Source organism: Bufo gargarizans, chromosome 11 (assembly GCF_014858855.1).
Source record: "Bufo gargarizans isolate SCDJY-AF-19 chromosome 11, ASM1485885v1, whole genome shotgun sequence".
Taxonomy (NCBI): Eukaryota; Metazoa; Chordata; class Amphibia; order Anura; family Bufonidae; genus Bufo; species Bufo gargarizans.
This window is the reverse complement of record NC_058090.1, coordinates 47,318,718-47,331,555: the sequence shown is the minus strand read 5'-3', so window position 1 is coordinate 47,331,555 and position 12,838 is coordinate 47,318,718. Positions and strand designations below refer to the sequence as shown.

At 39.8% G+C, this 12,838-nt stretch overlaps 1 protein-coding gene across 1 annotated transcript in view; it reads right to left on the bottom strand.

The window, feature by feature from the left end:
* Positions 1 to 6,947: 6,947 nt before the first annotated feature.
* The window catches only part of TTC6 (tetratricopeptide repeat domain 6), a 141,258-nt gene continuing 135,367 nt past the window's right edge, over positions 6,948 to 12,838 (bottom strand). Inside the window, exons 30-31 of the mRNA XM_044271261.1 lie at positions 9,435 to 9,660; positions 6,948 to 7,131 (exon numbers count right to left, since the gene is read on the bottom strand). Coding sequence (XP_044127196.1) covers positions 6,965 to 7,131; positions 9,435 to 9,660 — 393 coding nt within the window. The 3' untranslated portion in view covers positions 6,948 to 6,964. The remainder of the gene's footprint in view (positions 7,132 to 9,434; positions 9,661 to 12,838) is intronic.

The following is a 12,838-nucleotide window of genomic DNA, read 5'->3' as shown; positions in this document are numbered from 1 at the left end:
CTCATTTGCCTAATAATTCTGCACTCCCTGTATATCATATAGGAGACACACACAGTGATATTTGAGAAATGAAATTAAGTTTATTGGATTTACAGAAAGTGTGCTATAATTGTTTTAAATCAAATTAAGCAGGTGCATAAATTTGGGCACCACAAAAAAGAAATGAAATCAATATGTAGTAGATCCTCCTTTTGCAGAAATTACAGCCTCTAAACGCTTCCTGTAGGTTCCAATGAGAGTCTGGATTCTGGTTGAAGGTATTTTGGACCATTCCTCTTTACAAAACATCTTTAGTTCATTCAGGTTTGATGGCTTCCGAGCATGGACAGCTCTCTTTAAGTCACACCACAGATTTTCAATTATATTCAGGTCTGGGGACTGAGATGGCCATTCCAGAACGTTGTACTTGTTCCTCTGCATAAATGCCTTAGTGGATTTTGAGCAGTGTTTAGGGTCGTTGTCTTGTTGAAAGATCCAGCCCCGAGTCAGCTTCAGCTTTGTCACTGATTCCTGGACATTGGTCTCCAGAATCTGCTGATACTGAGTGGAATGAATGCGTCCCTCAACTTTGACAAGATTCCCAGTCCCTGCACTGGCCACACAGCCCCACAGCATGATAGAACCACCACCATATTTTACTGTAGGTAGCAGGTGTTTTTCTTGGAATGCTGTGTTCTTTTTCCTCCATGCATAACGCCCCTTGTTATGGCCATATAACTAAATTTTAGTTTCATCAGTCTACAGCACCTTATTCCAAAATGAAGCTGGCTTGTCCAAATGTACTTTAGCCCACCTCAAGCGGCACTTTTTGTGCTGTGGGCGGAGAAAAGGCTTCCTCTGCATCACTCTCGCATACAGCATCTCCTTGTGTAAAGTGTGCTGAATGGTTGAACAATGCACAGTAACTCCATCTGCAGCAAGATGATGTTGCAGGTCTTTGGTGCTGGTCTGTGGGTTGACTCTGACTGTTCTCACCATTCGTCGCTTCTGTCTATCCGAGATTTTTCTTGGTCTGCCACTTCGAGCCTTAACTTGAACTGAGCCTGTGGTCTTCCATTTCCTCAATATGTTCCTAACTGTGGAAACAGACGGCGGAAATCTCTGAGACAGCTTTCTGTATCCTTCCCCTAAACCATGATGGGGAACAATCTTTGTCTTCAGGTCATTTGAGAGTTGTTTTGAGACCCCCATGTTGCTGCTCTTCAGAGAAAATTAAAAGAGGAGGGAAACTTACAATTGACCCCCTTAAATACTCTTTCCCATAATTGGATTCACCTGTGTATGTAGGTCAGGGGTCACTGAGCTTACCAAGCCAATTTGAGTTCCAATAATTAATTCTAAAGGTTTTATAATCAATAAAATGACAACAGTGCCCAAATTTATGCACCTGCCTAATTTAGTTTAAACAATTATAGCACACTTTCTGTAAATCCAATAAACTTCATTTCACTTCTCAAATATCACTTTGTGTGTCTCCTATATGATATATTTAACTGACATTTTTTATCGTAACAACCAATGATTTATACAGGAAAATCATGACGATTAACAAGGTTGCCCAAACTTTCGCATCCCACTGTAATACTACATCACACAAAGGGGAAGATAAAAAAATATATATATAAATAAGCAAGATATTTGCTGCCATTTGTGCAAATCAGATTAGGAAATTAAATCAGGGATCTGACTGGTTGCTATAAACGCCTCCCACACTTTACATATGCAATACTTCTTCACTGTTTGAGTTCATCTGAGGAAAACTTATTGAATGGGTACATATTGTTTATGTGCACTGAAATCTGACATCTTAGAGCCTCGTTTATCATCATACTACCCAGACGTCACATGAAATTTATGAAAAAAATATTAAAATCTCTGCAGGCAAAACTGTCTTATTCTGCAGTCAAGCAGATGCTGCAGTCTCATTAACTTCAATCAAACGGAAAACCTTTCCTGCGGCAAGCAGTGTTCCAGAAATGCCCCAGCTATAGAGGAACTCTAGATATATATTTATATCTGGAACCTAACATCCTTAGAAGATTTGAAAATCGATTTAATAGTCACTAAACTAATACCAAATAATATCTATCATCAAAAACATTTTTCACTTCTCAAATTTGCAAATAATGAATATATGAAGACATAGATATACACACACATGATAAAAACCTACAACAACCTCATACTATCAAGCACTGGCCCTAGATCAAAACAACAACCAAATCCTAAGCAAAAAAAAAGAAAAAAGATCAAATGGGACTATATCTTCTAAAAATATATAATAGTCTTTATTAGTCAAAGTTCTTTACTACACATCAAATAATAGGAAAGAAAGGTACGATGAAATAGATGCAGAAAAAATTGCATGAGGCACATACATCAGATAAAGCACTCCATACTCCATACCAAAAAGTATTATAACAAGGCATAGCCCTGGGAGATAATTATATCTATTAAAAAGAACCCCGATATAGATATACCCCAAATCCAAAATAAATAATATAGGAGGCCCTAATTTCTACAAACTACCAGGGAAAGTGATTATATCATCAACATGTGCGCTGCATCACTCCTATAATAGGTCACCATAAAGAATATATACACAGTTGTCATTTGTACACATGTAAATCATAATCACAATCTATATCAGAAAGAATGAATACCTATCTGGAAAGAATAGCCAAAATAAGGCTACAAAACCTACCCACAGACATAGTGTGCAATAAGCTGGGATGCCACCCTAGGCACTGGCACCTTGACACGTATTTTGCCTCACAGGCTTCGTCAGCAGGTGATTACTTTTGTAAAATGGGGGTATATATAGGGAAAAGCGGATTTGTAATGAGCTACAAGGAGAATCACCTGAGAAACTCCGTCATGATGGCTGACCTCATCTTTCAGCGCGTCCCCACAGAGCGCATCCAGATGAAGTCAGACAGCGCATGTACCAGTCCGCGTCTTGGTGTAAACATGTGATTACAAAGTCATGTGATCATGTAGGAGCATGTGACTTAAGACAAAATCACGTGATAAAGCTCTTGTACATAGCGTAGGTATAATGGGTGACATCCAGTTGTAAAACCTCATGATCAAAACAAATTTACACCAATCAAAAAATATAAGAAAATCATGATAATTCAATATAAATTTACCCACATGATCAAGCAATAAAATACATATATAAAGTTACCCACATGATCTTGTAATCAATTACATATCATTAATAATAAATCACAAAAAAAATATATTAAGAAGAGACATTATAAAAAAGTATATACTTATTTAAACAGTTCATAATATCTTTAACACCATAATCATGTGAATAATTGACACATAAACTCATTAATTCATAAAACCGCAATAGATGTGTAATGTGAAAAGCTGTTAAGGCTCAAGAAAAAGAGCAATGTGACAATAATTAAAATAAGATATGCATAATGAATGCTTTTTACACTTCGGCACTACACTACTTTCACCGTTTATCGCTCGGTCATGCAACTTACCACCCAAATGAATTTTACCTCCTTTTCTTCTCACTAATAGAGCTTTCATTTGGTGGTATTTCATTGCTGCTGACATTTTTACTTTTTTTGTTATTAATTGAAATTTACAGAAATTTTTGCAAAAAAAATGACATTTTTCACTTTCAGTTGTAAAACTTAAAAAAAAACACGACATCCATATATACATTTTTCGCTAAATTTATTGTTCTACATGTCTTTGATAAAAAAAAATGTTTGGGTAAAAAGAAAAAAAATGGTTTGTGTCAATTAATCACATTATTATGGTGTTAAATATATTATGAACTGTTTAAATAAGTATATACTTTTTATAATGTCTTTTTTTTTATATTTTTTTGTGATTTATTATTAATGATATATGTAATTGATTACATGATCATGGGTGTAAATTTATATTGAATTATCATGATTTTCTAATATTTTTTGATTGGTGTAAATTTGTTTTGAGCATGAGGTTTTACAACTGGATGTCACCCATTATACCTACGCTATGTACAAGAGCTTTATCACATGATTTTGTCTTAAATAGGCCACATGCTCTTACGGGATCACATGACTTTGTTATCACGTTTAGACCAAGACGTGGCCCGGTACATGTGCTGTCTGACTTCATTGGGATGCGCTCCGTCACACGTTACCTGATGCGCGGTGGTGGTGTGTGGACGCGCTGAAAGATGAGGTCAGCCATCATGACGGAGTTTCTCAGGTTATTCTCCTTGTAGCTCATTACAAATCCGCTGTTCCCTATATATACCCCCATTTTACAAAAGTAATCACCTCCTGACGAAGCCTGTGAGGCAAAACACGTGTCGAGGTGCCAGTGAGTAGGGTGGCATCCCAGCTTATTGCACACCATGTCTGTGGGTAGGTTTTGTAGCCTTGTTTTGGCTATTCTTCCCAGATATGTATTCATTCTTTCTGATATAGACTGTGATTATGATTTACATGTGTGCTGTTTGGTACAAATGACAACTGTGTATATATTCTTCATGGTGACCTATTATAGGAGTGATACAGCGCACATGTTGATGATATAATCACTTCCCTGGTAGTTTGTAGTAATTAGGGCCTCCTATATTATTTATTTTGGGTATATCTATATCGGGGGTTCTTTTTGATAGATATCATTACCTCCCAGGGCTATACCTTGTTATAATACTTTTTGGTATGGAGTGCTTTATCTGATGTATGTGCCTCATGCAATTTTTTCTGCATCTATTTCCATCGTGCCTTTCTTTCCTATTATTTGATGTATAGTAATGAACTTTGACTAATAAAGACTATTATATATTTTTAGAAGATATAGTCCCATTTGATCATTTTTTTTGCTTAGGATATATACATATGAGCATGAGATCAGAATATTAGAGATCTTGTAAGGTAATTTATGACATTGTTCCAGGAAATGTATAATGTTTCGAAAAAGAAAGAAAACGAAGGGTATGCCAGTTGTGCCAAGTGCCGTGCTGTGTTCAAGTACCGGTGGCCAAAAGGGCTGCAGCTGGCTCTAATTAAACTAATGAAGACCACACTAATGAAGACCACACTAATGAAGACCACACTAATGAAGACCACACTGTCTAGTGGGCCTGTATTGTTAAATGTCGTGCGGTACTGAAAGTGCTGCGTGGCCATTAATTAGAACCCGCTGCAGCCCTTTTGGCCATGCGGTACTCGAACACCATGACATGGAGGGGAGGAAGCACTGGGAGACTAAGGTGAGGCGCAGACGTTAGGGATGGCGGGCAGTTTGGGCACTTTGAACAGGAAAGCCCACCTACCTACCGCTTTCCAAAGAATTAAAACGGCTTTTTCTGAAGATTGTATTTACAAAAAAAAAACATACATGTACAGTATGTTAACAATGCTTATCCAACGTTCTGATGGCCTTTACTGTTAGTTATATTACAGACTGCCTTGTAAGGCCTCATGCACACGACCGTTGTGTGCATCCGTGGCCGTTGTCCGTTTTTTTTCGCGGACCCATTGACTTTCAATGGGTTCGTGGAAAAATCGGAAAATGCACCATTGGCAGCCGCATCCGTGATCCGTTTTTCCTGGCCGTGAAAAAAATATGACCTGTCCTATTTCTTTCACTGCCAACGGTTCACGGACCCTTTCAAGTCAATGGGTCCGTGAAAAAACACGGATGCACACAAGATTGTCATCCGCGTCCGTGGTCCGTGTCCGTTTTTTCATATCATTTCAATAGCAAACTTGACTTAGATTTTTTTTTCATTTTTCATGTCCGTGGATCCTCCAAAAATCAAGGAAGACCCACGGACGAAAAAACGGTCACGGATCACGGACCAATGGACCCTGTTTTTGCGGACCTTAAAAAAAAACGGTCGTGTGCATGAGGCCTAAAGCAGACCTCATGATATTTTAGCCTGCTCTTCGTCTATAATATTGTAGAAAAGAACACAATAGGAGAGAAGAGGTAATAAATTTGTTATACATAAAGTAACTAAAAGACTAAAGAATGCAGATATTACCATGTTAATAAATACATATGTGATTTTATTGCTAAGTTGTACAAAACAAGGTTTAAGTGGCTTTTCAGGAACTTACCAAATTCTTCACAAAGACCAGGAATCTTCGTTAATTAAAAAAACAAAAACACACAAAAAAAAACAAAAACACAAAATTCTTCTTCAGTCCCTTGCGCTCCAGAACTGTGTCTATAGTGATGCCATTAAACTTGATTGCATTATGCAATGGCTAAAGGCCATGCTGATGTTTTGTCCATGGCATCTTGAAGTCCAGTGGACAAAGCATTCATGATATGCTATCCCTATGGATATAATGTCAACAAGTCAACGCAGCCTACTGCTCACATTTGAAGCATTCAAGGATTCGCAATGATTCCATGCAGGTTCACAAACCTTTTGAAAAAACGTCTTGAAGGGATTTTCGAATCTCAGCATTTTTGGCATATCATTAAGGATATGTCACAAATGTCAGATAGGTGCTGGCCCCACTTCTGGGACCTGCTCCTATCTCCAAAACGGGCCCCCGATGTGAAGTAGGTCACACCATATTCTGTCCATTCACTGCTATGAGACTTATAGCCAAGCAAGCGCACTTGGCTATTTTCATAAGTTCCATAGCAGTGAACGGACAGCAAGCCGCACAAGTACGACCACCTCCATTTACCACTATGGGACTGCTGGAAATAGCTGAGCCAGCACTTGGCTATTTGTGGAAATCCTATAGCGGTGAATAGAGGATGACTGTGCATGGGCAGCTGCTCTCCTTTCACTGTCCTGGAGATCGGAGCGGGTCCCAAAGGTAGGACCAGCACCTATCTGACATTTGTAGCTTATCCCAGGAATATACCACAATTGCTGAGATAAGAAATCCCCGTTAAGGTTCTTACCAGTGTGAGCATACAAGGAACAGATCCAGACCAATGGCCTGAAATGACATCCCTCCCCAATATGTCAACGATGCCTTTCCACTTTGGCGAGTCCCTGACTCTGGGAAGACTGTTGTAATATCGTTATAGCTTGCTCATAATCCTCAATGGCTTCTTCAGCCAGTCCCATTTTTCCTCTTATGTCCGCTCTCAGCTTGTACATCAGGGGATCTCCAGGTTGAAGAAGCAAAGCTGTAAAAAACAAAGCATGATGAGATACTCGTGATTACATTGCTGAAGAGCCTAGTTAATAACTTTCTGAATCAAGTGTAAAAGTTAGCCTCATTCCCTAGTTACATACTGTATGAAGAGATGTAAAAATGTACAACACAAGGAGATATACACACTTCGGCTTAAACCACTGAGCAGGAACTATAACTATCATTGAGCATGCATAATGTAAAATCTAACAAGACGTGTTACTTCCTTAAGAAAAAGAATTTCACAATAAAATATATTTATGGCAATTTTACTGATCTGATGGCCTGTCATTACTTCTAACAGCCTGTATTATTTGTATGGGACAGAAAACAAGTGCTGGGCAATATCCTATGACCGCTGTCAGGGAAGATGTGGGGAAGTTGCATTCCTCGCAGCTTCCCTTCTCTAAGCTTCAAGCTTGTAAAGGGAATAGAGCCCAGAAAAAATTGCCTAAAAAGTTAGGAATTGTTCTTCCTCTGTCTAATGGTCCATTCACACTTCAGTATTTTTACCCTTCCAGATAAATGTTCCTTTTTTTTGCGGATCCGTTTTTCAGTACAACCTTCCGTTTTTTTTTACTAAAGTGCTTCTGAATCCGTTCCGTGTTTCCGTTATTCAGTTTTTTTTTTCCATCCATTTTCCTGTAAACGGATCCGCAAAATGACATTCAGATGGTTTTGCGCATGTCATCCGCATTTATGCGGATCCATTGACTTGAATGGACAACGGACCCGAAAAATGGACAGAAAGTAGGACAAGCTTAATTTTTTTTCAGGATCCGCATACTCGAAAATAGGAAAACGGAACGGATTCCGTGATTCGGACAGCACTATAATTGGTGTCCGCATTTTTGCAGAGGCAATTGAAATTAATGGATCCGAAAAAATGTTCCGATTTAAATCGGAACGGAAACGGAGTGTTATAACGGACGTGTGAATGGACCCTTACAGTGAAGGTCCATGAAATCTAAAACTATAGATTAAAGGGGTATTGCCATCTTATAGAACATACTGTTAGGATATGCCATTACTATATAACCGGTGGTGGTTTCTGGTACCTCCATTGACGCAGAGAATGAAGGGAAGCTGTCTTGATGCAGCACTTCTGCCCCTTCAGTTTTCCCCCACCCAGTGACACTCCCAACAACCCGAGCATGCAGGGAACTGCAGCCGGACACATTCACTTGAATGGAGATGTGCTGCAGTTCTCCTGCACAGAAGGTAGCAATGATGCTATTGCGCAGGGAAAGACTTATACAGACAGAACCGCAGAATCAGCCCGTGTCATTCTTAGGCTAAGTTCCATCTGAGCAATTTCCTGTCTGAGATCTGTTTTTTAAGACGGAAAAAATACATTGGACAGCAGGCCATTTTTTTCCATCTAAAATAATGGATCTCTGACGTAAACGGCTCAAATGGATGCCAAATGTGCATAACTGATGCACAGGATCCGTTTTTCTTACAGGATCCAGTTTTTTTTTCAGTTCTTTTGACGGATCAAAAGAACGGAACATGAAACTGAGATGTGAACTCTCCCTTAGGCCTCATGCACACGACAGTATCGCTTTTTCAGTGTTTTGCGGTCCGTTTTTTACAGATCCGTTGTTCCGTTTTTTGTTTCCGTTGGGTTTCCGTTTCCTTTCCGTTTTTCCGTTCCGTTTTTCCGTTTGGCATATACAGTATACAGTAATTACATAGTAAAAATTGGGCTGGGCATAACATTTTCAATAGATGGTTCAGCAAAAACGGAACGGATACGGAAGACATACGGATGCATTTCCGTATGTGTTCCTTTTTTTTGCGGACCCATTGACTTGATTGGAGCCAAGCACCGTGATTTGCGGACAAGAATAGGACATGTTTTATCTTTTCACGGCACGGAAATACTGAAATACTGAAACGGAATGCACACTGAGACACTTCAGTATTTTTTGCTGAACCATTGAAATGAATGGTTCAGTATATGTTCCGTATACTGAGCTCAAAAAACGGCCAGTATACTGAACGCAAAATACTGTCGTGTGCATGAGGCCTTAGGTTGGTGGAAGTTCCAGACGTGTGAACACCCCTGATCATAAATTTGCTAGAGTAATGCCATCACTTAATATGATGTGAATACCCCCTTTACGTCCCCGTTTCAATATTGTATTCAAATGTAGGACAGACCAAAGCCACAAAATGTATGGTCTGAAAATAAGCTCTTGATCTGATCAGGACCTTCTCAAAATCAAATCATTAACTGAAACCTGAGAAAATGTTCTTTCTTTATAAGAGTAAAGGAGATGAGTATGGTACCTTGAGATATGTCGCTTTCGGCTTGCTGGTATTCATGTAAAGTGTTATGTAAAGTGGCGCGGTTGAAATATGCAGCAGAAGATACTGGACAGAGGTCTAGGACCCTATGAAAATCCTCCAGTGCTCCTTGTGCATCTTGTAGAAGCATATTTGTGATCCCACGGTTCAGAACAGCTGATTCATTGTCAGGATCCAGGTCTATGGCAAGGCAGTAGCATTCTTTAGCCTGTGACGTGTACAGATTAATTAGAAAATGTAATTAACAATGAATGATCAAGGACTTCATCTAAAACAACAAAATTATTCAAATGACTCAATGAAGTTGCAGAAAACAGATGTGTGTGGGCAAAATCACAATTAAATGCTAAATTTTATTTAAAAAAAATCTTAAAATGTTAATTTTTTTTTTTAATCATGCCAGCTAATGCAATGCATAAGAACAACAATACACTGAAAGGACGGCTGGTCTGTTTACCAGCAAAGAGTGTTTAAAGAGGACTTTTCTATTGAAGTGAAAAAGAAAATGGGCAGCATGCACACGGCTGGGATTCGTGTTTGGTGGATCCGTGATTTGCGGCCTGCAAAACACTAACAGATGAGTGCATGAGCCCTAAACAAAACCATTTACCAGGAAATGCAGTGTAATATGCAGGCAGCCTGTTACACAGCAGGATGAGCTGAGCAGATTGATATATAATTTTGTGGAAACAGATTCAGTATAATTGTTTATTCATTCAAATCTCTGCTGTCTCTGAACTTTAGACGACCTTCATGTAACACCTCTCCCATGTACAGCTATCAGTGAATGACAGCTATCTCTGTACATACTTACACAGAAAATTATATCACTGATAACACCTCTCCGTGTACAACTATCAGTGACTGACAGCTATCTCTGTATACACACTTACACAGAGAATGCTATCAAGCACTGATAACACCTCCCGTGTACAACTATCAGTGACTGACAGCTATCTCTGTATACACACTTACACAGAGATTTCTATCACTGATAACACCTCTCCGTGTACAACTATCAGTGACTGACAGCTATCTCTGTATACACACCTACACAGAGATTTCTATCAATCACTGATAACACCTCCCCCGTGTACAACTATCAGTGACTGACAGCTATCTCTGTATACACACTTACACAGAGATTTCTATCACTGATAACACCTCTCCGTGTACAACTATCAGTGACTGACAGCTATCTCTGTATACACACCTACACAGAGATTTCTATCAATCACTGATAACACCTCCCTGTGTACAGGTATCAGTGATTGACAGCTATCTCTGTATACACACTTACACAGAGATTTCTATCAATCACTGATAACACCTCCCTGTGTACAGCTATCAGTGACTGACAGCTATCTCTGTATACACACTTACATACAGGGAATGTTATCAGTTTGATAAGACAGCCTCTGGGTACAACTAAAGTCAGAAAGAGCAGAGGTTTATCCACTTAAAGGGGTTGTCCAGGTTCAGAGCTAAACCTGGACATACCTCCATTTTCACCCAGGCAGCCCCCCTGACATGAGCATCGGAGCAGTTCATGCTCCGATGCTCTCCTTTGCCCTGCGCTAAATTGCACAGGGCAAAGGCATTTTTCTGAGTTCCGGTGACGTACCGGGCTCTCTATGGGGCTGACAGGAAGCCCGGTGACATCACCGGCACTGATGGGCGGGATTTGGCTCTGCCCTAGCCAGTAAAACGGCTAGGGCAGATCTAAAGCCCGCACCTCAGAGCCGGTGACGTCACCGAACACACCGCTGGGCGGAAGTTACCGCCCGGCAGTGTGTTATTGAAAACACAAGAGCCTGTGCCCTGCGCGATCTAGCGCAGGGCACTGGAGCGCATCGGAGCATGAGATGCTCCGATGCTAGGCTCAGGGGGGCTGCCGGGGGTTAAAATAAGGGTATGTCCGGGTTCAGCTCTGAACCCGGACAACCCCTTTAACGCATATTCACATACATGTAGTTGATTGGCCTTAAGGAGTTGTAAGGAGTGGGCTCACACACTAAGCTCGCTCTACAGCAAGCACCTGCGGCAATGACTGGTAATGGAGATGATTCTGATCCATGTCCTTTAACCCATCAGATGGCACTGTTAATAGCCACCGTGGAATCTGTGGGGTTAGAGGGAGTGGGCTCTCTTTGTCCTCCAATCATAGCCCCCATGGCAAAATTGTAGAGCTACAATTGGTTTTATAACATCTCGGGGCCTTGTAAGGGCTCCTAGTGCTGTCATAGCGAGCTGCCTGAAAAGCCGTGCCAGAGGCTGTGAAAATCAGGCAACCTGTGAAATCAGAGGATCATATGTACAAGTCCCCATAGGGCAGGCATGTCCAAACTGCGGCCCTCCAGCTGTTGCAAAACTACAACTCCCAGCATGCCTGGATAGCTTACAGCTATTAGGGCATGTTGGGAGTTGTAGTTTTGCAACAGCTGGAGGGCCGCAGTTTGGACATGCCTGCCTTAGGGGAATAAAACATACAGTAAAAAAAGTGAAAAAATGTTTTTTATAAATATAAACAATTATTTTTTTTAAATTCAATTCCAATTTTAAACATAAAAAAAAAAAAAAAATAAGCTACTTCAGAGAATATCTTACAGTAACTATCAAAATATAACAATAATTACCATGCATTGTTAACGGTGTGAAAAAAAAAATAGCCACTTTACTGTTTTTGGTCATGTTGCCCCCCTCCCAAAATAAAATTTGAATAAAAAAGTGATAAAAAGTCATATGTACCTCAAAATGGTACCAATAAAAACTACAGCTATCCCTGAAAAAAAGAGCCCTCACACAACTCTTTAGACAGAAAAATAAAAAAGTTATGAATATGGCGAATATAGTTAGAATATGGCGATGCAAAAAAATATGTTTTTTTTAAGTAGTAAAACATAACAAAAAAATATATAAATTTGGTGTCGCTGTAATTATAGCGACCCTTAAAATAAGGATTTCATGTCATTTGTAGTGTGCAATGAAAGCCATAAACAGAAAACCCAAATCTTTTTTTTCCAATTTCACCACAGGAAGATCTTTTTTTCCTGTTTTCCAATACAAGTTATGGTTATCTAAATGGTGCCATTATAAAGTACAACTTGTCCCACAAATAAGCCCTCATATGCCTATGTGAACAAAAATGCCGGTCTTAATAAATTACCCCCTTAGTTTTATCTTTGCATACTACATTTCAAGAGCTTAGTGCTTTTGGCTTGGGTTTACTAATGGGAGAGGCCTCAAAGGGGTTCTGCAGTTTGTTTAAACTGATCTATCCTCTGGATTGATCATCAGCATCTGACCGGCGGGGGTCCGACACCCGGGACCCCCGCCGATCAGACGCTTGAGAAGGCAGCAGCGCTCCAGGAGCGCCGCAGCCTTCT